Source organism: Staurois parvus, unplaced genomic scaffold (genome assembly GCF_062004578.1).
Source record: "Staurois parvus isolate SC_StPar_1 unplaced genomic scaffold, SC_StPar_1.0 ptg000403l, whole genome shotgun sequence".
Taxonomy (NCBI): domain Eukaryota; kingdom Metazoa; phylum Chordata; class Amphibia; order Anura; family Ranidae; genus Staurois; species Staurois parvus.
The window spans coordinates 4759819-4782915 of NW_028318199.1; the positions used below are offsets into that span (position 1 = coordinate 4759819).

General features: G+C 46.4%; 1 protein-coding gene across 1 annotated transcript in view; it reads left to right on the forward strand.

The window, feature by feature from the left end:
• FSTL4 (follistatin like 4) overlaps positions 1 to 23097 on the forward strand; it is a 1219954-nt gene that overhangs the window by 880418 nt on the left and 316439 nt on the right. Inside the window, exon 3 of the mRNA XM_089686641.1 lies at positions 10304 to 10424. Within this exon, the coding sequence (XP_089542767.1) occupies positions 10304 to 10424 (121 nt within the window). The remainder of the gene's footprint in view (positions 1 to 10303; positions 10425 to 23097) is intronic.

Here is a 23097-nt window from a genome sequence, read left to right on the forward strand (position 1 = left end):
ACCCCTCCAAAAGGAATTTGGTAACAGCTTTGTTTACTTTGATTACATTTCCGTGCCAGAGCAAAAGACTTTGAGGTGGATAAAGCAATTTTGGAAAGCTCGCCATAAGGTGTGATCTCCCCAGGAGCGATAGAGGCAGTTCCGCCCACATGTCCATTTCACTCAGAATTTTATTAATTATAGGTGTAAAGTTAAGCGAATAAAGAGAGGAGGGAATTTTCCCTATTTTGATCCCCAGATAGGTAATATGATGTGTGGCTAATTTCAGTATGTTGGATGATGCCCGGGGGGTCTCGTGTGGTAGAAGGGCAGTATTTTGCTTTTCGAGAAATTGATGCGAAGGCCGTAGCATTGTCTGAATGCAGAAAAAATGTCACAGATGTGGGGTATTTCTAAAGTCGATTTAGAGGTGAAAAATTAAGATGTCATGTGCGAACAGTGCGATGCGAAGGTCTTGGTGTCCTATTTGAACGCCGTGTAGGTGTGAGTTAAAAAGCAAATATCGTGCCAAGAGTTCCAAAGCTAGGTTGAAGAGGAGGGGGGAGAGCGGGCAGTCTTGTCTAGTGCCCTTATGTAATGGAACAGATTTGACATAAGTCCTGCAGATATGACCTGTGCTGTTGGGCTACAGTACATGGAAGTGATTAAATGGACAAAGGTGCCTGAAAAGCCAAACCTCTGAATGACCAATTGGAGCCAGGTAAAGTTGACATTATCAAATGCTTTTTCAGCATCGAGTGATATAATTGCTAAGTCCTGAAGGGGGTTAAGTTGGGCATGATTGAGGATCGCAAGCACTTTACGTATATTAGAGGTCGCTGATCTCCCCTGGATGAATCCGGCTTGGTAGGGGTGGATTAGTGAAGGTAATATGGCAGCTAACCTGTTGGCAATTATTTTAGATAGGAGTTTGGCATCTAGATTTAATAATGAGATTGGGCAATAAAAGCCTGGTTCCGTGGGATCTTTACCTTTTTTTGCTATCAGTTTAATATAGGCTTGATAGCCAGAAGGAATATAGCTACCTCCATTTTGAATACACTGGAATACCGACAGTAGAGTTGGGGTGAGAATTTTGGACGTCAGTTTATAGAATTCTGCTGTGTAACTGTCGGGGCCCGGGACTTTGCCATTGGCTAACGTTTGAATCTTTGGATAAGGTAATGTCTGAGGTGGTGATAGGAGCGTTGAGGGCAGAAAGAGCGGCCGAATCGACCAGGGGTAGATTCATTTGCTCCAAGAATGCGTTAGCACGAGGGATGTCTATTGGGTCTGAGCCATATAGTTGGGCATAAAACTATTCTAAAATAGAGATAATTTTGTTCAGTGTGGACCTCAAGGATCCCTGGCAGTCTTTCAAGGCTGCGAAATGAGTAGGATTGAAGGGTTTTCTACATAGTCGGGCTAAGAGTTTTCCGGGTTTATTGCCAAATTTATGATATTGTAAGTCGAGCAATGACTGGTGCATGGTTTCTTGTGCTTTAGCCCACATGTCGAATTGATGTTTGGCTTCGAGCCAGAGTTTTCAGTTATCGAAGGAATTGGAGTCTGAGAGCCTTCTCTGAGCTTTCCTCAGCGAATTACTAGCTTCTGAGAATTTATGGAAAACTTTATTTTTATACGCTGAGGCGAAGACTATTGTTTTGCCCTTCAACACCGCCTTGCCAGTCTCCCAGAACAAATTTGGAGTGCATCGATGAGCTGCGTATGTTGCGACAAAATCTGCCCATGTTGTGGCAATTACTTGGAGGGAGTTTTTATTGTTGGGCAGGTAAGAGGGAAAGCGCCAGATTCGAGAGGAGGTGCCTGAATCCAGGTATTCCAGGATCACAGAGATTGGGGCATGATTGGAGATAGCTATATCTTGAATGGTGGAACTAGTAATATTTGGTAGCAGAAGAGGATTTCAAAAAAGGTAATCTATCCTTGAGAGGGAGAGGTGAGCATGTGGGTAAAAAGTATAATCCCTACCATCCAAATGAGATAAACGCCATATGTCTGTCAGATGTGAGGCTTCAGTGAAGTCTGCTAAAACCGAGGTATTGGGAGGAGAGCCCAAAAAGGTAGGTACTGGGCGGGTTGTGTTTTTCGATCTGTCCTCCCGCCAGTCCATACAGGTATTAAAGTCGCCCCCCCCCAAGAGGGGCAGGTGGGCAAACTGCATCGTCTGTGATGAGATTGATTGATTAAAATTTCTTAGTGTGTGAATTGGATGCGTATATATTAACAAGGGATAGGTCCTTGGAGGCTAGTTTGATATGAATGGAGGCGAGGTGACCCTCATCATGAGCCATGGAGATAATTGTGGCTGTGTAAGGGATTTCCAGCAAGACGAATCGTGACTGGAAATGCGATCACGCACAGCGAAGATTGGCACCAGACGGCCTATTTAAGGAGTGTTTCTGTTCATGTTCCGTGCTGACTGGTCTCTTGTCCTCACTACCTGCCTTGCTCTGGTGCACACCTGTCAATCTGCAAAACCTGCTCTGCCTACTGCTACTGTGCCAAGATCAGAGGATCATCAGCCTTTCAAGGTTTTCATCAGCAAGAGCTGCAAACAACAACTACTGGCACTCTTGTTCCCCTGGGTCCTAGACTCCCTCTGTTCCTACTGCAGCGGGGTCAGGACTAGTGACACAAGTGAGGCCGACCTCGTCATTTCAGTCTCCCATCAGGTACGTGACAGTACCAGTCAGCCAATGATGGAGTCTGAAAGGGAGGCCTCGCAACTGGGGAACATTCGCCAGTCAGTAACTACCTTGTTTAACGCGATACAAGTCCTGCAGAAAAACTTTGTGAGGACATTCGAGTCAGTTAGCAGTTTACTCTCCAGATGCTCAGACACAGATCTCATGGCAGCCTTTGATGTAGCCACTCAAACGGAGACCAGTATGATCTTTGAAACCCCTGCCCTACCGGAACCCCGGGTGCCTACGCCTGAGTTCTTTACAGGAGACCGCTGGAAGTTCAGGACTTTTCGTAATTCCTGTGAGTTATATTTTTCCCTGCTCCCCAGGACCTTCTCTTCACTAAATACTAAGGTGGGATTTATCATCAGGCTTCTTAGGAATGAACCTCAGTCCTGGGCATACCACCTCTGGCCCTAACTTCAGTGGACTCAGTGGAATCTATGCTGATCCTTTCCAGCGCCAAACCGCTGAATCTATGCTCAGTAAGCTACAGCTAGTCCAGAGGCCTGTGGAGGATTATGTCACCCGATTTCCACATCTGGAGTTCTGATACTCATTGGAACGAGTCTGCTCTCCGCTATCAGTTCCATCTTGGTCTTTCTGATACCCTGAAGGATGAGCTGGCACGAGTGGGGGTACCAACCAGATTGGAGAGTCTGATAGACCTGACGATCCACATTGACCGTCGGATTCGGGGAAGACAGGTTGAGAGGACTAACGGGAAGATTCTGATATGCTCAGAAATTGGACCCTCCGTTCTCTCCACGAATATTGTTCCGTCAGAATCGCCCACCAATCCAGCTAGGAGAAGCTTTTGAAGACCACAGTTATCCTCAGCAGAACGCCTTCAAAGGTAGAAATCCAACCTCTGCCTGTACTGTGGTGATGCAGGTCATTATGTGGCGACATGCCCGATAAAACTTTTATAAGTCCTCTCCCAACTGTTTTTACATGATGCACCCCCAAGGGACAAGCCGAACACACCTCTCCCTTCATCTGCAACTACAACGGCCGAAAGGACAATCACGGACCCAGCCATCATAGACTTGGGTGCTTGCAGTTGTTTTATGGATGTGCACTTCGCTACCCAGAATAAGATTCCACTCTGTACCAAAGCACAAAGACTTGCAGTTCATCTGGCAGACAGGGCTGGTATCAGTTCTGGCCCTGTAACACAAGAAACCATGCCAATATTCTGCTACTCTCCTTCAGGACACCAGGAATTTCTATGTCTGGATATTATTACCTCCCTGATTTTTCCAGTTATTCTCGGCATGTCTTGGCTAAGAGCGCACACAACCCAACCATCAATTGGTTGTCTGGAGAAATCTACATCACCAGCAGGAGCCGGAATCTTCTTTGTTGAGAAGAAGAGTCACACTCTTAGACCTTGTGTAGACTACCATGACCTAAACAAGATAACGGTCAAGAATCGTTATCCTCTTCCTCTAATCCCCAAATTATTTCAAAGGCTGCGAGGAGCATGTTTCTTCTCAAAATTGGATCTGAGGGGCGCTTACAACCTAGTGAGAATTCGTGAAGGGGACGAATGAAGGCGGCCTTTTGAACCCGATTTGGGCATTTTGAATATCTGGTAATGCCTTTTGGTCTCTGTAATGCCCCAGCAACCTTCCAACACCTAGTAAATGATGTACAGTATTTCGGGACTATCTGGATCTATTCCTCATCGTTTATCTGGATGACATCCTGGTTTTCTCCAGTTCTATAGAAATTCATCGGGATCACGTAAAGAAAACTCTAGATAGACTACGCCAGCATCGCCTCTACGCAAAGGCCGAGAAATGCAAATTTGAGAGGCAATCCATCCAGTTCCTTGGGCTTGTGATCACTTCTGAGGGCATCTCTATGGACCCCCAAAAGGTGTCCGCTGTCTTAGAATGGCCCATTCCAGGAGACAGGAAAGCAGTGCAGCGCTTTACAGGGTTCGCAAATTTCTATAGGAAATTTATCAAAAACTTCTCTGGAATCATCGCACCAGTGACACAGCTCACCAGGCATCATATTCCCTTCAAGTGGACTCCTGAGGCCCAAGCAGCCTTTGTGAAATAAAAAATCATGTTCACCTCCGCACCTATCCTGAAGCATCCAGACCCTGCTCTAGCCTTTGTCCTTGAAGTGGACGCTTCGGAGAACGCGGTAGGAGCCATATTGTCACAAAGACAGGGACTTAATTTCCTGGAGAAAAATGCAACAGGATGCAGAAGGGATTTAAGTGTCTCTGAAAGAAATTATGATGTGGGAGACAGAGAGTTACTAGCCATCAAGGCAGCATTGGAAGAATGCCGCTACTTACTGGAGGGAGCATCCCACCCTATTCTCATCTTCACTGATTATAAAAACCTAGAGTACCTGAAAGCGGCAAAACGCCTCAGGCCACGACAAGCAAGATGGGCATTATTTTTCTCCCGCTTTGTCTTCCATCTGACTTACCATCATGGATCAAAAAATGGTAAACCTGACGCACTCTCCCGTATGTTTCCCGACCCAATTGTGCAGTCTGAACCCGACACGATTTTGCCAGCCAAGAATTTCTTACTTCTCCAGACAGACCTTGTAACGCAAATAAGAGAAGTCGTGGATAATCATCCACCTCCCATAAATATGCATCTGCATTTAAAGGATGGTCTGTACTTCCACAAGGAACAAATCTTTGTGCCTGAAGAACTCAGGACTCTTATTCTCAAGAGATGTCACGGCCATCCCTTAGCAGGTCACTTTGGAATTCGTAAGACTTCAGATTTGGTCTCTCGCTCTTTCTGATGGCCAAACGCAATAAAGGATTGCCAGGACTATGTGAAATCTTGCACAATCTGTCTGAGGAACAAGTCTGATAAAGCCAAGACTTGGAGCCTGTTGGAATCCTTGCCCATACCGGAAAAACTTTGGAGTATGATCTCCATGGACTTTATTGTTGAACTTCTCCCATTAGAGGGATTCACCACTATTTTTGTAGTAATTGATCGCCTGTCCAAGATGGCTCACTTCATTCCCTTGAAAGAGACTCCTTCTGCCATGGAAACTGCCTCCGCTTTCATCAAGGAGATCGTAAGACTACATGGTGTTCCTCTAAATATTGTGTCTGATCGAGGAGTGCAATTTACATCCAAATTTTGGAAAGCTCTGTGTGAGGCATTAGAGATAGAGTTGCGCTTTTCCTCTGCTTATCACCCACAAACGAATGGACAAACCAAACTCTGGAGCAATACCTCCGATGCTTCTCATATTCACAGGATGACTGGGCATCGTTCCTTCCATTAGCGGAATTTGCATACAATAATTCCATTCATTCCGCCACCAAGCAATCTCCCTTTTACTCTAACTACGGATACGATCCCTCCTTTCTTCCGAAAATACCAGTGGAGGCCGCTGTTCCTGCAGTACAAGAAAGGATGGAGTTCCTCAGGAGCAACGGCGAAGTATTACAGAAGACGATTTCTGAAGCTCAGGAGAGTAACAAAAAAATTTTTGACAGAAAGAGAAGGGGCAACTTGAAACTGAAACAAGGGGATAAAGTCTGGTTATCCACGGCTAATCTAAAATTAAGTTGTCCATCAAAGCTTGGTCCAAGATACCTGGGACCATTCACTATCAAGAGAAAGGTGAACCCTGTGGCCTGTGAATTGGAACTACCTGCTAACATGAAGATTCACCCGGTATTCAATTGCTCCCTGTTAAAACCACATATCCCAAGTGGGTTTCCCAACCAGAATTCGGAGGCGCCTGCTCCACTGCTGGTTGAGGGAAAAGAAGAGTATGAGGTTGAGGCTATCTTGAATTGTAGGAAGAGGGGTGGACAGACCCAGTTCCTCATCAAATGGAAAGGTTATGGACCAGAGGATAACCCCCTGGGAAACATCCACTAATGTCCATGCCCCACAGATAGTTCAAGCCCATCTCCGTCGTCACCCTGAAAAACAAGCCCTAGTGGGCATCCGGAGGCTGCCCCTAAGGGGGGGGGGGCAATGTAAGGGATTTCTGGCAAGACGAATCATGACCAGAAAGCGCACACGCACGGCGAAGATTGGCACCAGACGGCCTATTTAAGGAGTGTCTCTGCTCATGATCAGTACTGACTGGTTTTTAGCTCCCCCGTGTCCTGCTAGTTCCTGTATGATTCCTTTGTTGCTGACCCGGCTTGTTCCTCACCTGACTCTGATTGCTCTCCTGATACTGGTTCTTGACTTTCGCTCTGCTCTTGACCTTGGCTTTTCCTTCTGATTCTGTACCGTGCTGCCCGACTGTTGATGACCCTGGCTATTCTATGACATTGCTCCTGTCTCTTGTCCTCACTACCTGCCTTGCTCTGGTGCACGCCTGACAATCTACAAAACCTGCTCTGCCTATTACTACTGTGTCAAGATCAGAGGATCATCAGCCTTCAAAGGTTTTCATAAGCAAGAGCTGCAAACAACTACTGGCACTCTTGTTCCCCTGGGTCCTAGACTCCCTCTGTTCCTACTCCAGAGGGGTCAGGACTAGTGACACAAGTGAGGCCGACCTCGTCATTTCAGTCTCCCATCAGGTACGTGACAGGCTGATAATCGTTTGTGGATTAATATGAGTACTCCTGCTTTGCCTTTTAATAGATGAGGAGCCCGAGACCTGACCAACCCATAGTTTCCTCATGCGTGGATAATCCACATTAGTGAGGTGGATTTCCTGTAATAGGGCAATGTCAGCTTTTAGTCGTCTAAGGTGACATAGTACTGCCATGCGTTTGTGTGGGGAACAGAGGCCCAAGACATTCCAAGATATGATGGAAATAATTTTGAAAATGTGTTAGTTGTGTATTGAGAGGTGTGACTGTCACGTTTTAGAGTGAGGGGTAGTTCCTCCACCGCCCATTGCCAACGTAGAGCCTGCATGCAGCTCGTTAGGTTGTGGGGAGAGGACCTTGGTACTTCAGAGAAGAGAAAGATGAAAGGGGGAGGTAGGAAGGGTATGGATAAGACCCAACAGGGGTTTGTTATCCAACAAAAGTGTGACTATAACCACCTAGGTAGCCTGGACTTCACCTTATTCCGCATGATTCTCCTCACCACGACCCGCATAACCGGGAAAATACAAGGTTCGAACCCACTCTAGGCAAGTTATGACTTTCCAAGATCGCCGATAGCATGGCCGTAGAAAGGAGAACCCTGGGGAACATATCAAAAAGGTTAAATCAACAGGACATGTCAAAACTCGGTAACATCGGTATCGGACAGCATAAAAACAAGTTAGAGTGATCATACATATGCATGATAAGGATACGGTAACTGAGAACTGAGAGCGGCTCAGCTCAAGGGCTGAGCAAAACGGCAAACATGGGGAGGATTCAGGACTGGAGAACACCATCCCATATGGAAGGGCCTACAGAGAGGCCAAAGTATGTTCAAGGAGGTCGAAGTTTGCTTGCAAGGTGGTTCACGCTTTGCCTTTTGGGAGGATCTTTTTGTGGACTGCGTTGATCTCTGGGGCCTTTATCATGAAGAGCGTGTTGGAGGTTTGGCGGGTCAGTGATGTCATCCAGATAGGTGTGTATAAATTGAAGTGCCTCCTCTGGTCAGATAAAGGTTTTGGCCTCCTCAGAGGATGTGGAGAGCCGTAAGGTGGCTGGGTATGCAAGGGTGAATTTTAGGCCCCTCTAGTGCAGGGAGGCGCAGATGGGTTGAAAAGCCTTTTTGTGTGATATTTCTTGAGAGTAGTCTGCAAAGATCAGTAATTTGTGGCCATCAATTTGTAGTGAGCGAGAATTTCGGAAAGAGTTCAGAATAGCCAGTCTATCAGCGTAATTGAGGTACTTGACCATAATTGAGGTAATAGACCATGGTGTGCGTCTGTCGTTTGATGGTGAGCCCAAACGGTGCGCTCTTTCCACTATACATGGCGCGGTAAGGCCCAAAGCCGCAGGAATGCGTGTGGAGCATAGATCCAATAGGCTGTCTGCATTGACCGATTCGGGAAGACCAACAATGCGCAAATTGCTCCTGCGTGAGTGATTTTCCAAATCATCCAATTTATCCAAAATTGATTGCTGCGTGCATGCGACTTGTTGCGTACCTGCAGTAATGGAGTGGATATCATCCTCCAGATCCGAGAGTTGTTGCTGCGTTTCAGATAAGTGTTTCGCCTGTTCGCTCAGCTCTCTTCTGATTTGATCAATGCCCAACGATATCGCGCGGCCCACAGCCAACGTGATGGTAGGTGATAGAAGTTTAGCCACAGCCTGAGCAATTTTGTCATATTGATCTGCTGGAACCTGTGGTTCCTGAGTCGCTGTGGCTGTGTGGTGCTGTGATGCTGCTGTGCCTGTCTCCATGCCGTCGACCATCTTGGCTGCAGAGGAGGGAGAGTTGCACATGTCGGGCCTCAGAGCGTGTACAGAGCCGGGAGGAACCAGCAGAAGGTACCGCTCCATACAGCGGGGCACCGGGATGCAGGGGATATGCGCGGGGGGGGTCTGGAGTGCGAGTCCCAGAAGCGAGGAGTCGGTGTTATATGCCGGAGGGCCCAGAGCCGCGAGTCCCGTTTCCCTCACATGCGGAGCCGGAACCGGAAGTGAGGCCGCATATTTGCCTACGGTCGGTGTCAAGGGGTTAATAATTACCTGTCAGGCTTTCGTAAGGCTGATCTTTAATAGTTATGTGGTCCGATGTAGTGATGTAGCGAACTTAATGGGCAAACAGGCATCCAACACGCACAGAAGTCAGATGGAGAATATTGTCTGAACTATAAAAATCTACAAGACACATGTAAAACGTAATTTTATCTAAACTAATTCTAATTCTTTCCTAAGCCCTCATACTGTAATTTGATTTTCACTAACAACCCCCTTTCGTGCTCCAACTTCTTTCTTACCATCATTGCAGAGCTTATGCCTGATCCACTGTTTACATCCTCGGCAATTAAATTATTTTCAGCCTTGGCAACTTCTGCACACTATTTACTTGAATGGGGCAATACAGCAAGGATCACCAGTCTTCACAGGGCTTGTTGACGTCTATGTGAAATTAGGGCAGCGCTGAAGATGATTTCATTGCTAAGGATATGAACATGAGACTGCATCTGTGCATATGAAGGTAAGCAGTAGAGTGGGGAAGGGGAATAATTTAGTTCAGCTTATTCTAAGGGTGTGGGGGGGTAAGATTAGTATACTTTAACAGTGTACTTGCCCTCTAAAGTTTTACTTCAACCTTTTAAAATCAAATGCCTCTAACAGCTGCATACAACTGTAGCCTTGTTTTTGTTGGTAAATTAAGAGCTTTTTGTAGATGCATTGAAAGCGAGTTCTTTATCCACTGTACATGCACCTAAATGTTACATGCTCTGCATAAGCAATATGCTGGGTCTCACTCTCTTAAACAAAATCAGTATGTACTCTTGGGTTTCGACAAAATATATTTCAAAAGGTGAATTCACAAGATTACCTGTACACACCAACAGTGGTATGGTCTCTATTGCTAAAAAGAGGACAATGCAAACAACTAAAAGATGTATAGCATTGTTTCTTCACCAAACCTGTCATGTGGTCCTGACATATAAAAAAGTGTGCACCACCGAATTAGAAAGTTTTATTTATTACTGTAATAAAGCTTTTGTTTTTTTTACAGGATTTTGGAGAAGACAATTCATTATACATCACCAAGGTAACAACCATTCACATGGGCAATTACACATGCCATGCTTATGGCTATGATGACATCTACCAGACACACATCCTTCAGGTGAATGGTTAGTAAATGGCACGCATGATATTTCATAAAATAATGCAGCTGCTTAGATATTTTGCTGTTAGTTAAATTTGTAAACTGTTGAATAGAAAGTAGTGATCTACAAGCAGTGGTGAGGAGTGCCTTGTTGCTCTAGAATACTTGTTATTTACTATAAGACTTGTTATTTACAGCGTATCCATTGTTGTTATTATACCCTTTTTCTCTTCTATTGAATGCCTTGTTCTCAAGGTTTGTGTTCCTCACTCCTCTGTTATTGCTACTGTTTACTGACCACCCAAGTCTTGTTAGATTTCTTAAGGAAATTTGCTGAACTGCTTTCATTGTTATGCCTTAGTTTTAAGAGAATTCTTATCCTTGGAGATTTTAATATACATATGGAGTCTGTCTCCCAGTTTAGCTAAAGATTTTCTTGCTTTTCTGGGACGATTTTACCAAACTCAATTTGTTCGCACCCCCACGAATTGAAAAGATTGAAAAGAATAGCTGGGTGGTCAGACAGTCCTAAGTCAAGGGAAGAGCAGTCAGAGACAAAAGAGCCATCAGCAATGATAAGGTCCAGGGTGTGCCCTGTGAAAATTTGGCCGATAAATGGCTATGGCCTGCCCAAGATTCTCAAGGGGGCTATGATATGTCAGTTACATAACCATCTGACTTTAAATAACCTATTTGAACCCTTCTAATCTGATTTTAGGCACTTGCGCAGCAAAGAACCCGCCTTGGTCAAAGTCACTAAAGACTTCCTGTTGGCTTCCAATTCTGGCGTAAGTTGTATCTCGCTGATTGCAGTCACTTTGGCCCTGATTTACTAAGAATTGAGTCTACCAGCAGACGCTGAACATTCAGGCAGACTCAATTAAATCAATCAAGACCTGTCAGTCTTCTGAAAGGCACAGACTAAAACATTTAATGTGAAAATGGCTTAATGTAGCTTAACGTGTAATAAACTACATAAATCTCAATCAATTGACTTGAAACTTCGCACAGCCCAAGTTCTTAACATCCCAAACATGTCCTAGAAGTTTCATAGATTTCAGCCTTCCACAAAAAAAATGGGGGACATTAAGCTTGTTTTTTGGGGAGCTTAATGTGGCTTAACGTACAAAAAAGAGCTTAGATGTTTACCAATTCCCCCCAAACTTCACACAATAGAAGACTCTATGGCAACATATTCTGAAAAGTTCAGATCATTTGGTAAATCACACCAAAAGTTATTCACATTAAGCTATATTTATATACAGTGCTAAAACATTTAATGTGAACAGCTTAATGTAAAAAGGGCTTAATGTACCATAATGTGCCTCAATCTCAATCAATTGACTTGAAACATTGCACAGCCCAAGTTCTCAACATCCCAAACATGTCCTAAAAGTTTCATAGATTTATGCCTTCCACAAAGAAAATGGGGGACATTAAGCTTGTTTTTTTGGGAGCTTAATGTAGCTTAACATCCAAAAAAAGAGCTTAGATGTTTACCAATTTCCCCCAAACTTCACAAAATACAAGAATCTACATCAGGGGTACTGAATTAAAATTCATGGAGGTACAGTTTTTAATACTTTCTTTCTGCAGAGGTCCGAATCTCATTTTTCTTCTATGACTCAGATCTTTAACATCACAGCCCCTTTTCAATTAGTGTCCTCAGTCCCCCTTTTTCAATCACACCCCTCTTTACATCACAACTCCCTTTCACATCAGAGCCCCCAACATTACAGCCACGCTTACATCACATCCCCCTTGCAATCACAGACCCCTCCCTCACATCACAGTCGCCTTTGCAATTACAACCCCCCACATCACAGCTCACCCCCTCTTGACATCACAGCCCTCCTCCTCACATCACAAACCCTTCATATCATAGCCCCTCTTTCACATTACAGCCACCCATATCACATCACAGCCCGCCCATAATACAGCTCCCCCATCTTACATCACAGCCCGCCATATCACAGCTCCACATCTCGCATCAAAGCTCCCCCTTCTCACATCACAGCCTGGCATATCACAGCTTCCCCTTCTCACATCACAGCCCCCCATACCACAGCTTCTCCCTCTCACATTATTTCCCCCCTCTCACAAACCTTCATATCACAGCACCCCCCCCATTCTCATCACAGCCCCTTATATCACGGCTCCCCATTCTCACATCACAGCCCCCCATATCACAGATTCTCCCTATCACTTTACAGCTCCCCAAGTATTACAATTCCCCTCTCTCACAGCCACTCATATCAGAGCTCACCCCTCACAGCTCCCCCCTCTCACTTCCCAGCCCCCATATCACAGCTCCCTCTCTGACATCACAGCCCCCCCATAATCTTCCCCTAGCTTAACTCAGTGTTGTGGAGGGCGGGGAGAGTGGCAGGGTAGACTCCTCTTCTGGGTGCACACACCTGCTGCTGCCACTAGGCTCCGTGTCTCCCGCCCTTCTCCTTACTGAGGGTTCAGTGGTGGATGAGTGCATTGGGGGGGAAGAGGTTGGGCATAATCCCGTAGACCTTACTTTCCTCCAGCCCACTCTGCTGTGACTTCAACAGTGGTGGCAGGTGAGTGAATGTGGGGGGAGGGGATTTGGGTCCTCCTTGCTGTGGGTTCAGTGGCGACAAGTGTATTCAGGGGGAGGGGGAGGGCAACTGCTGCTCCCCCTGTAGACCTTCCATTCCTTCCGCCCGCTCTGCTGTGGTGGGCGGGTGCATAGGGGGGTCCAGGTCTCCGTCTACCTTGCCATTTCTCCCACCCTCTGCAGGACAGTAATCCTTAACATCTGCAGTGGTGGGAGGAAAGGCGTCCGCTCAGGCTGCTGGGTGGTGCAGCTGAGGTCCGGACTGAACTATCACTTGGTCTGTGTACGCACCACAGTCCACCATTTAGTGAAGCCTGTTCTACATGTAACAACAAATTGTGAACATTTCAGGTTGTTTCATAAAACATGCCAAAAGTTATTCAGATAGGGAGAGAGAAAGAAGGAGGGGGGGGGGGAACCAAGACTCTCAATGCCACTACATATCAAGGCTTGACTGGCTCCAATTGCTCAGCTCACAGCACAAGGAGACGAAGCAAAGTGATCACTAAAGCCTGTCAGCCTTTCCCGTACTCTCAGTTGTCAGTAAAGGCAGAGAAGGGCTGTTGGTGCAGAGCAGCAGCGGAGGCAGAATTTTCATGGAGGATATTGCAGGTCTGCCAGTGAAGGATGTTCAGCTGCTTTCTCCAGCTGCTTGCTCTGCTCAGGCTGCCCCCCCCCATCTCTAGTTACACTCTCTTGTTCCTCCAGCACAGAATGCCATCCTCTGTCTCTCTATTCCTGGCTCCCCTAATCACTCACAGCTCTCAGACTCTTCCATAGGCATGGTAAGCAGGGTGGACAATGGAAGAGGTGGAGCTGCTCAGTAGAATAAAGTTGGAGCCTCCTGGCTGTGAATTCTGTGGCTTTGCATATACATCACTGGTTGCTAGATACCAGGCGGTCCTAGCAACCAGTGATTTCACTGGGGGACATTGGGCAGAGGCTACCAGAACCGGAAAGCTGGTCTTCCGAAAGCTGGTCTTCGAATGGTACAGCAAACAGAGGATTCTGAGCCAGCTGTTATGCTACCCCAATGTGCAGGCGGCATGAGTTACAGACTCCCTAGGATGTAGCCTTCAGAGCAGCCCAGGGGGGCTGTCATTCCTAGGACACCACCTCCAAGGATGGTACAGACCAGCAGTCTGTGTATCCTGGTCCGTCCACTGCAACAAGCAGGGATGGAAATACATCCCTGCTTGCTGGAGAACAGAACTACAGATGGGACTAGTGTCTGTGGGAATAGGAGGCATAGCAGTGATCGGTCTTACTAGAAGGAAACCAATGGGAATCAAGGGTTTGATTTAAAAATACCCAGGCTATTTCAGAACAACTACTCAGATAACAAGAATATGGATTACATATTCAGGGAAGGCAGAAGATAAGCAACAAGAACATGTAAAAAAAAGTTTTTGCCCAGAGTTCTCCTTTAAATGTTAATAATCTTTAGTCTGTTTTACCAAACAACCTGAGATTTTTATAATATGTTGGCATAGAGTCTTCTATTGTATACATTTTGAGGAAATTGGATAACATCCAAGCTCTCTTTTGTACTTTAAGCCTCAATTAGTTCACCTAAAAATATGTACAGCACCCTCCTGACCCCCAAAGGCAGGGAGGCGTGGACCCTCAAAGGCAGGGAAGGCTGACATTTTGTTTTCGTGCAGATCCTAGGCCAGTGAAGGGATGTGCGATCAAATTAAAGTTAGGCGCCAGTCAGTTTAAGTACATCTTAGAATTCTTTATTGGGGAACTTCATAACTAGGAGATAGGACATGGGGTTTAGAACATTCATGTCAAAACTATATTAGAAAAGAACTCCAGACTCACCAAACCCTTTCAGTATTTCACAGTGCAGAATCAATAGGAGCACAAGCCGGCACTGGTTATTAGAGGAACAGCCAGACAGACTTGCCCCTTAGGTACATTCTAGTACCAGTGTCAGGGACCATCGCGACGCAGGGGTCTGCACATGCGTAGGTGTCTGTCAAGACATGCAGGCAGCAGGGCACTAGGACCTGACAGGCGCAGCCTAGGTCCTAGTGCCTGCCCAGCACTGTCATAGACGACGGGTGCGCCTGGGTCCTAGTGCCCTGCTGCCTGCATGTCTTGACAGACACCTACGCATGTGCAGACCCATGCGTCGCGATGGTCCCTGACATTGCCCCCCCCCCCCCCCCATGGGCATCCTCCGGGTGCCCAACTGATCTCTGCTCCGTGGGTGGCTACGATGGAACTCCCGGATAAGTCTAGGGGCATGGACATTTTGGGCTGGTTCCCAAGAGTTCTCCTCTGGACCATAGCCTTTCCATTTGATCAAGAATTGGGTCTGGCCTCCCCTCCTTCTGCAATTTAGGATTGCTTCCACTTCAAATTCCTCTTGTTCCTCCATGGTGATGGCTTCAGGGGGTCTGGATTCTCGGTCCGGAAATGGATCTGGGACAACTGGTTTTAGCAGAGAGACGTGAAACACCGGGTGAATCTTAAAGGTTTCTGGAAGAACGAGCTCGTATGCCACCTTATTAATCATGCGTTTGACGTGAAATGGCCCCAAAAATTTGGGTCCTAGTTTCTTTGAGGGACATAACATCTTCAGATTTGTTGTTGCCAACCATACTTTATCCCCAGGTTGCAGCACCAGTTCCCCCCTTCGCTTCTTGTCAAAGGCCTTCTTATTGTCTTCCTGGGCATTAGCCATAGCTACCTGAAGTAATTTATTATTGCTTGAAAAAAAACTGATAGTGTTTTGGGTGGCTGGGACTGTACTCTCGGCTACCAAATCGGGCAAGAAGGTGGGGTGAAACCCATAGTTTGCAAAAAACGGGGATTGTCCCGTGGCTGAATGATTCGCATTATTATACGCAAATTCCGCCAAAGGCAGGAGCGTCAGCCAATTGTCCTGTAGGAAGAACGTATAGCATCTTAAATATTGTTCCAGGGTCTGATTGGTCCTGTCTGCCCGTTGGTCTGAGGATGAAACGCAGAGGAGAGAGCCAGTTTGATGCCAAGTGCCTTACATAAGGCCTTCCAGAATTTGGAGGTAAATTGGACTCCTCGGTCTGACACGATGTCTTCCGGGACCCCATGCAGCCTGACCACTTTTCGAACGAATATCTGAGCGGTCTCCAACGCCGATGGGGTGCACTTCAGGGGCAAGAAATGGGCCATTTTAGATAGGCGGTCGATAACCACGAAGATTGCAGTATGGCCCTGGGACGGAGGAAGCTCAACTATGAAGTCCATAGCAATCATTTGCCAAGAACGAACAGGTATGGGTAATGGGCGTAATAGCCCCCAGGCCTTGCTTCTAGGTGGTTTGTTCCTTTGACAGGTGGTACAAGACTTGACGTACCGTTCGCAGTCTCCGGCCATGTTAGGCCACCAAAAGGTGCGTCTAAGCAGCTCAAGGGTCTTTGCCAGTCCGAAGTGTCCTGCCATCGGGTGATCATGGCAGTGCTCCAGGACCCGCGTCTGGACCTCTTCTGGCACCACGATCAACCCTTCTTTCCATATCAGTCCCCCTTTGTTCAGGAGTGGTACCCCCGGTGGGATGGGCATAGTCACCGATGCATCCTGTAGCTTAGAGCGCAGTTCTGTCTGGAGGGCCAGAAAGTTTCCTGATGAAAGGATGGTATCTGGTCTGGGTTCTTCCTTAGGGTCCTCAAGCATGCACGAGAGAGCATCAGGCTTTGTGTTCTTGGATCCTGGCCTATAGGTAATATGGAATGAGAATCGGGAGAAGAAGAGTGCTCATCTCGTCTGGCGTGGTCATAGACGTTTTGCCGTCCTCAAATATTCCAGATTTTTATGGTCTGTAAAAATCAAAATCGGGTGGGCGGCTCCTTCTAGCAAATACCTCCATTCCTCCAAAGCGGTTTTGATAGCCAATAATTCTCGGTCACCAATGTCATAGTTTTGCTCGGCCGGGGTAAGTTTCCTTGAGAAGAATGCCACTGGGTGCAGAAGTTCCTTCGTGCCCTTCCTCTGGGACAGGATTGACCCTACTGCATTTTCAGATGCGTCTACTTCTAGTATATATGGTAGTGCCGTGTCTGGGTGGGCCAGAATGGGTGCCGTGGTAAACAAGCTTTTTAGGGACTCGAAGGCCGCCTGGGAGCGGAATCCTTGTTTGGTTAACTGTGTGATGGGAGAGACCAGACCTGAAAAGTTCTTGATAAACTTCCTATAGAAGTTGGCAAATCCAATGAACCTCTGGACGCCCTTCTTGTCAGTAGGGATTGGCCAATCGAGAATTGCCACGACTTTCTGGGGGTCCATCGCAACCCCCTCGGTGGAGATGATCAGACCCAAAAAGGAGATAGTCTGTTGTTCGAAGCTGCGCTTGTCAGCTTTGGCGTATAGGCCGTGCAAGCGTAAACGCTCCAGGACCCTTGTCACATGATCCCTATGAGTCTCCAGTGAGGGTGAAAATATCAAGATATCGTCAAGATACACAATGACAAAAATGTCAAGGTAGTCCCTGAATATGTTGTTGACAAAATGTTGGAAAGTGGTCGGGGCATTGCAGAGTCCAAAGGGCATAACCAGGTACTCGAAGTGGCCAAAACGAGTGCAAAATGCAGTCTTCCACTCGTCCCCCTCCCTTATGCGAACCAAATTATATGCCCCCCTTAGATCTAATTTAGTGAAGCAAGCTGTGGATTTTAAGCTTTGAAAAAGCTTTGGGACCAGAGGCAAAGGATAGCGATTTTTAATCGTGATCCTATTCAATTCACGGTATACAACACAGGGTCTTAGAGATTTATCCTTCTTTTATACAAAGAAAATCCCTGCTCCTGCTGGTGAGGTGGAAGGGCGGATAAACCATTTTTGAAGATTCTCATCTATGTATTCCTTGAGAACCCCCAATTCTAATTCAGACAGAGGGAAGATTCGGCCAAAAGGAATCTCCGAACCGGGCAAAAGATCGATTGGACAGTCGTATGGGCGGTGAGGAGGCAGGGTGTCGGCCCCGGGCTTGCTAAAGACATCTAGATAGCCATGGTAGGCCGCTGGAACGACTTGTCTTAAACTGGGGTCTTCCTCTTAGCACAGGAGAATCTGGGGGGTTCTGGGGCCCGAAGCTAGACAGTGTTCCTGACAATATGTCGAGAGGAACCTTATTGACCCGGTTTCCCAGTTGATTTGGGGGTTGTGAGCCTGTAGCCATGGAAGCCCCAAAATCACTGGAAAAAGGGGTGACGCGATGGCGTCAAAACGTAAAAGTTCCCGGTGTTGACCTGCTATGATGGTAAGAATAGGGGGGGTTTCCTGGTCTACTAACCCTGATCTAATCCGGGAGCCATCAGCTAAAAATAAATTGAGACCCCATTTTCTGGGCTGTAGAGGAATCTCCTGCTGACGTGCAAAATCAAGATCCAAAAAACAACTGCATGCCCCTGAGTCAATTATAGCCGTCGTTTCCACGGTTCTTCCTGGGAACTGAAAGAAGAGGGGTACCGCTAAGTAACTGGACTGACTCATATTCCCAATAGAACAAGAAGAAACTGAAGAAGTCGACTTACGTGCTTTCACGGGGCAGGACCGTACCATGTGCCCGGCTTCTCCACAATAGAGGCAGAGATTCATGGATCGTCTTCGTTGACGGTCCTCGGGAGACAGGGTATGCCGAGCCAGCCCCAACTGCATGGGCTCTGGGGTGTCCACCGGAACGGATGATTGGTTGTCCGTGGGGGCAAGTTGACCTGCTCTTCTGACCGGGGCCCATGTAACTCCCTGACCCTGGCCAGACCTCTCAAACCTGCGTTCCCGCAACCTGCGATCGATTTGGATCGCCAGGGAGATTAGATCCTCCAGGGACTCTGGGAGGCCCACTTGGGCCAGTTCGTCTTTCAAGGCCTCTGAGAGTCCGACCCGAAATTGGTGATGCAGTTCAGCGTCATTCCAGTGTCTCCCATCCATCGCCTGAATTCGGAAGCGTATTCTTCCGCCGCCCGGCGACCCTGTCGGAGTGAGTATAGGGCTGATTCAGCGGAAGCTGCCCGCTGTGGGTCGTCATAAAGGATGACCATGGCTTCGAAAAAATTGTTTACTGATTTCAAATGGGAATCATGGTTTTCCATCAATCGATGGGCCCAGTCCTGGGGTTCATCTTGAAGCAGGGAGATTATGAACCCCACTTTAACCGACTCGGTCGTGAATGCGCGGGGCTGTAAGTCAAAATAAAGGAGACAGGAATTCCGGAAAGCCCTAAAACGCGCACGGTCTCCCCGGAATCGTTCTGGTAGAGGAACACTGGGTTCAGCCAGAGGGGGTGCAGCAGCAGCTCCCGTAGCGGGCCCAGGGGTTTCCTCAGAACTGGCGGCAGAGGCCGGGGCCTGGGAAGGGGCATCAGACGTGGTCAAGGTCTCAAAGCTATTCTCTAGGCGGGTGCATTTGTCTTGTAATGCCGTGACGGCCTGGGTCAGGGCCGATAAGTGCCTGCAAATGTCCTCCAGGGGAGAAGGTCTCCCTCCAGACTCTGTCATGGCCGAATGAAACTGTAAGGGACCACCTGACAGCACCTCTAGCAACCCACTGATCGGGCTTCCCCAGAGCGCGGAGTCTGAGTTCCGGAGCACTTGTTCACCAGAGCCCCTGATGGTGGGGATGGACTTGGAGCGCTCCGAGACCAGGTCGCGACTACTGGATATACCCACCAGTGGTAGAGGAGTTTGCCAGGGGCTCCCACAGGGTGGGAATCTGATGTGAGGGGACCAGGGGGTCCTAGAGGGATGGATGGAGGAGCGAAAGCTAAGTCAAACAAGCAGAGTCGGTAGCCGGGGGGGTCGGTGCGGTACAAAACAGTAGGCAAAGAATGGTCGGGTCACACGCCAGGTCAATAACAGGAGATCAGATCTAAAGGGGAACATCCAGGAGCGAAGTCAGGCAAGCCAGGGGGTCAGGATAGGAGAAGGCAGCAAGGTCAGACAATCCGGATCAATAGTACTCACAACACAGGTATCAGATAACAGGAATCGCAGAAAGACCATTCAGCAACAAGTGTCTGTGCAGGGCTGGTTTAAGTAGCCTGCCCTGCACCTGACAAGCGCAGCCTAGGTCCTAGTGCCTGCCCAACACTGTCATAGACGACGGGTGCGCCTGGGTTCTAGTGCCGTGCTGCCTGCATGTCTTGACAGACACCTACGCATGTGCAGACCCATGCGTCGCGATGGTCCCTGACAACCAGGTACCTCCAGTAGCCATCCAGCTTCTCTCATTCTCCTCCTCAATCAGCATGTGAGACCCCTTCTAGGCTTGAGGCCTAGTCAAACCTTTCCCGCACATAAGTATTACCTCCCCAGGCCAAGCCTGGAGGTAGACTATACTAAGATTGAGCACATAGCAATTCTCATGAATATATACAGTGGATATAAAAAGTTGACATACCACTATTAAAAAAGTCAGGTTTCTGTGATGTAAGAAAATGAGGCAAAGAAATATTATTTCAGAAAAATTTCCACCTTTTAATGTGACCTATAAACTGTACAACTCAGTTGAAAAACATACTGAAATATTTTCGGTGGAGGGAAGTAAAAATAAAAGACTAAAATAATATGGTTCCATAAGTGTGCACACCCTTAAACTAATACTTTGTTGAAGCACCTTTTCATGTTATTACATCACTTGGTCTTTTTGGGTACGAGTCTATCAGCATGGCACATCTTGACTTTGCAATATTTGCCCACTCTTCCTTGCAAAACCTCTTCAAATCTGTCAGATTGCAAAGGCATCTCATGTGCACAGCCCTCTTCAGTTCACCACACAGATTATCAATCAGATTCAGGTCTGGGCTCTGGCTGGGACATTCTAAAACTTTAATCATCTTCTGGTGAAGCCATTCCTTTGTTGATTTGGATGTATGCTTGGGTCGTTGTCATGCTTCAAGATGAAGTTCCTCTTCATGCTCAGCTTTCTAGCAGAAGCCTGAAGGTTTTGTGCCAATATTGACTGGTATTTGGAACTTGGAAGAATGCACTTCCCAAGCATGTGCCACAAGCCAAGAAATCCCCAGTGATTGGCTGGTGAGCTACAAACACATACTCATAATATTCCCCCATTGGCTGTCCCACACTACGGCCACTACACAAGGTGGTAGGGGCTACACAAGTTTAATGTCACTCACTTGCTTTGTGGGAGATCAAAACCCATGAAACTTCTAGAAAATGTTTGGGGGTGTTGAGAACTTGGGCTGTGCAAAGTTTCAAGTCAATTGATTGAGATTTAGGCACAGTATGGAACGTTAAGCTCTTTTTACATTAAGCTGTTCACATTAAATGTTTTAGCACTGTAAAATATAGCTTAATCTGAATAACTTTTGGTGTGATTTACCAAATGATCTGAAATTTTCAGAATATGTTGCCATAGATAGAGTCTTCTATTGTGTGAAGTTTCAGGGAAATTGGTAAACATCTAAGCTCTTTTTTGTACGTTAATCCACATTAAGCTCCCCAAAAAACAATCTTAATGTCCCCCATTTTTTTTGTGGAAGTCTGAAATCTATGAAACTTCTAGGACATGTTTGGGATGTTAAGAACTTGGGCTGCGCAAAGTTTCAAGTCAATTGATTGAGATTTAGGCAGTTTATTACACATTAAGCTACATTGTTTTAGTCTGTCCTCTGGCATTTGCATTTGAAAATCAGCACCAACATACAGTTTGTATTGCGAAAAAAAATTATTAACAATTGTCTAAACCCAGGCATTATTTTAAATGGATTTTCAGATTCGTAAACTGAAAATTAAGTTAACCTTAAACTGCGGTACGCCTGTATTAGTATTGTAATCCTTTGTATTGGGATACATAGAACCAACATACATCTGAATTGGCAACATAGCACAACATTTGTGTCACATTTGAGATATCTGGCTAGTTACACTGACCTTGCCCAGGGACTTAGGGTTGATTCAAACCACAGAAATACTGGCTGAATTAGTGATCAACAACTCTGTGGATTAGTGGTTAGCACTACTGCCTCACAATGCTAGAGTTGTCGGTTTGAGTCCCAACCATGGCAATGAATTTGCATGATCTCTGTGTGACTACCCTAACATACATGTGCTGGTGGCAGCATCTTTGCTTTCTGTCTAAATGATCCCTAGAATGTGAATTAGAATGAGGCCTTGTCTGTTCAAACATCTTTAAAGTTGCACCTTATGTGAATGTCAAACGATGGGATGAGATAAGGGCCTGGACTAATGATTGATTTAATAATGCTGGTTTGCACTCCACCCCCTTTTGGGAAGGTTTGTCAAACCATGAGAAGAGTGAGCGAGAGAGAGAGAAAAGGATTAAAAAAAAAATTAATAAAATAATGGCATGGAGTCGTCGTCCCCCCCCCCCAAATCCATAACAGACCCTTATCCGAGCATGCAGATACCGCATGCCTTCAAAGATTTATTTCCTTTGTTGAATTGCCTGCTTGGTTCACACTAGATGCGATATAAAATTGTGCTTTTTGTTGGCAATTTCACCGTATTTTCTGTAGATTTACCAATGAGTTATTGCGTTTTCAATTTTGTTTTGCATTGCGATTTCTATTGTAGTCTATATGTGCAATCGCTACAAAATGCTGAAAAAGTTAGACAAGAACTAATTTTGAAAGTGTGCTGCAGCAAATCGCTTACATTAAGACACTCACATCCACATTCATTAGATCCCATATCGGGTACAATTTCAATTCCCAAATCGCACCTGAAATTGTGCACCCTGGATGCGACTTGGCATGCAATTTGCATGACATGCGACTTGCAAATCGTATGTCAAGTCGCACCCTATTGTCTGCTATTATAGCAGTCACATGGGTGAGTTTCCGAAACTGATTTCTAAAGTAGTACATGTACTACTTTTGTGGCAATTTGCATAGATATCTGTGCCAGATGTCTTGCAAATCGCAAGGAAATCAGCATCTTCACTGTACGTCGCACAATTTCTAAATTGGCTTTGAGGTGACCAGGGTGTAAGGCCTTTTTATGTTTGTTTTCCTGAGTGTTTTTCCGATTTATGGGAAATGCCGCATATTAGCAAAAGTGAATTGACATTTTCAGTGTTGCATGTGAGATGTGGTCATGTGACTGCCTTAACTCATGCGTAATCTGGAGTGAATTGTGCCCAT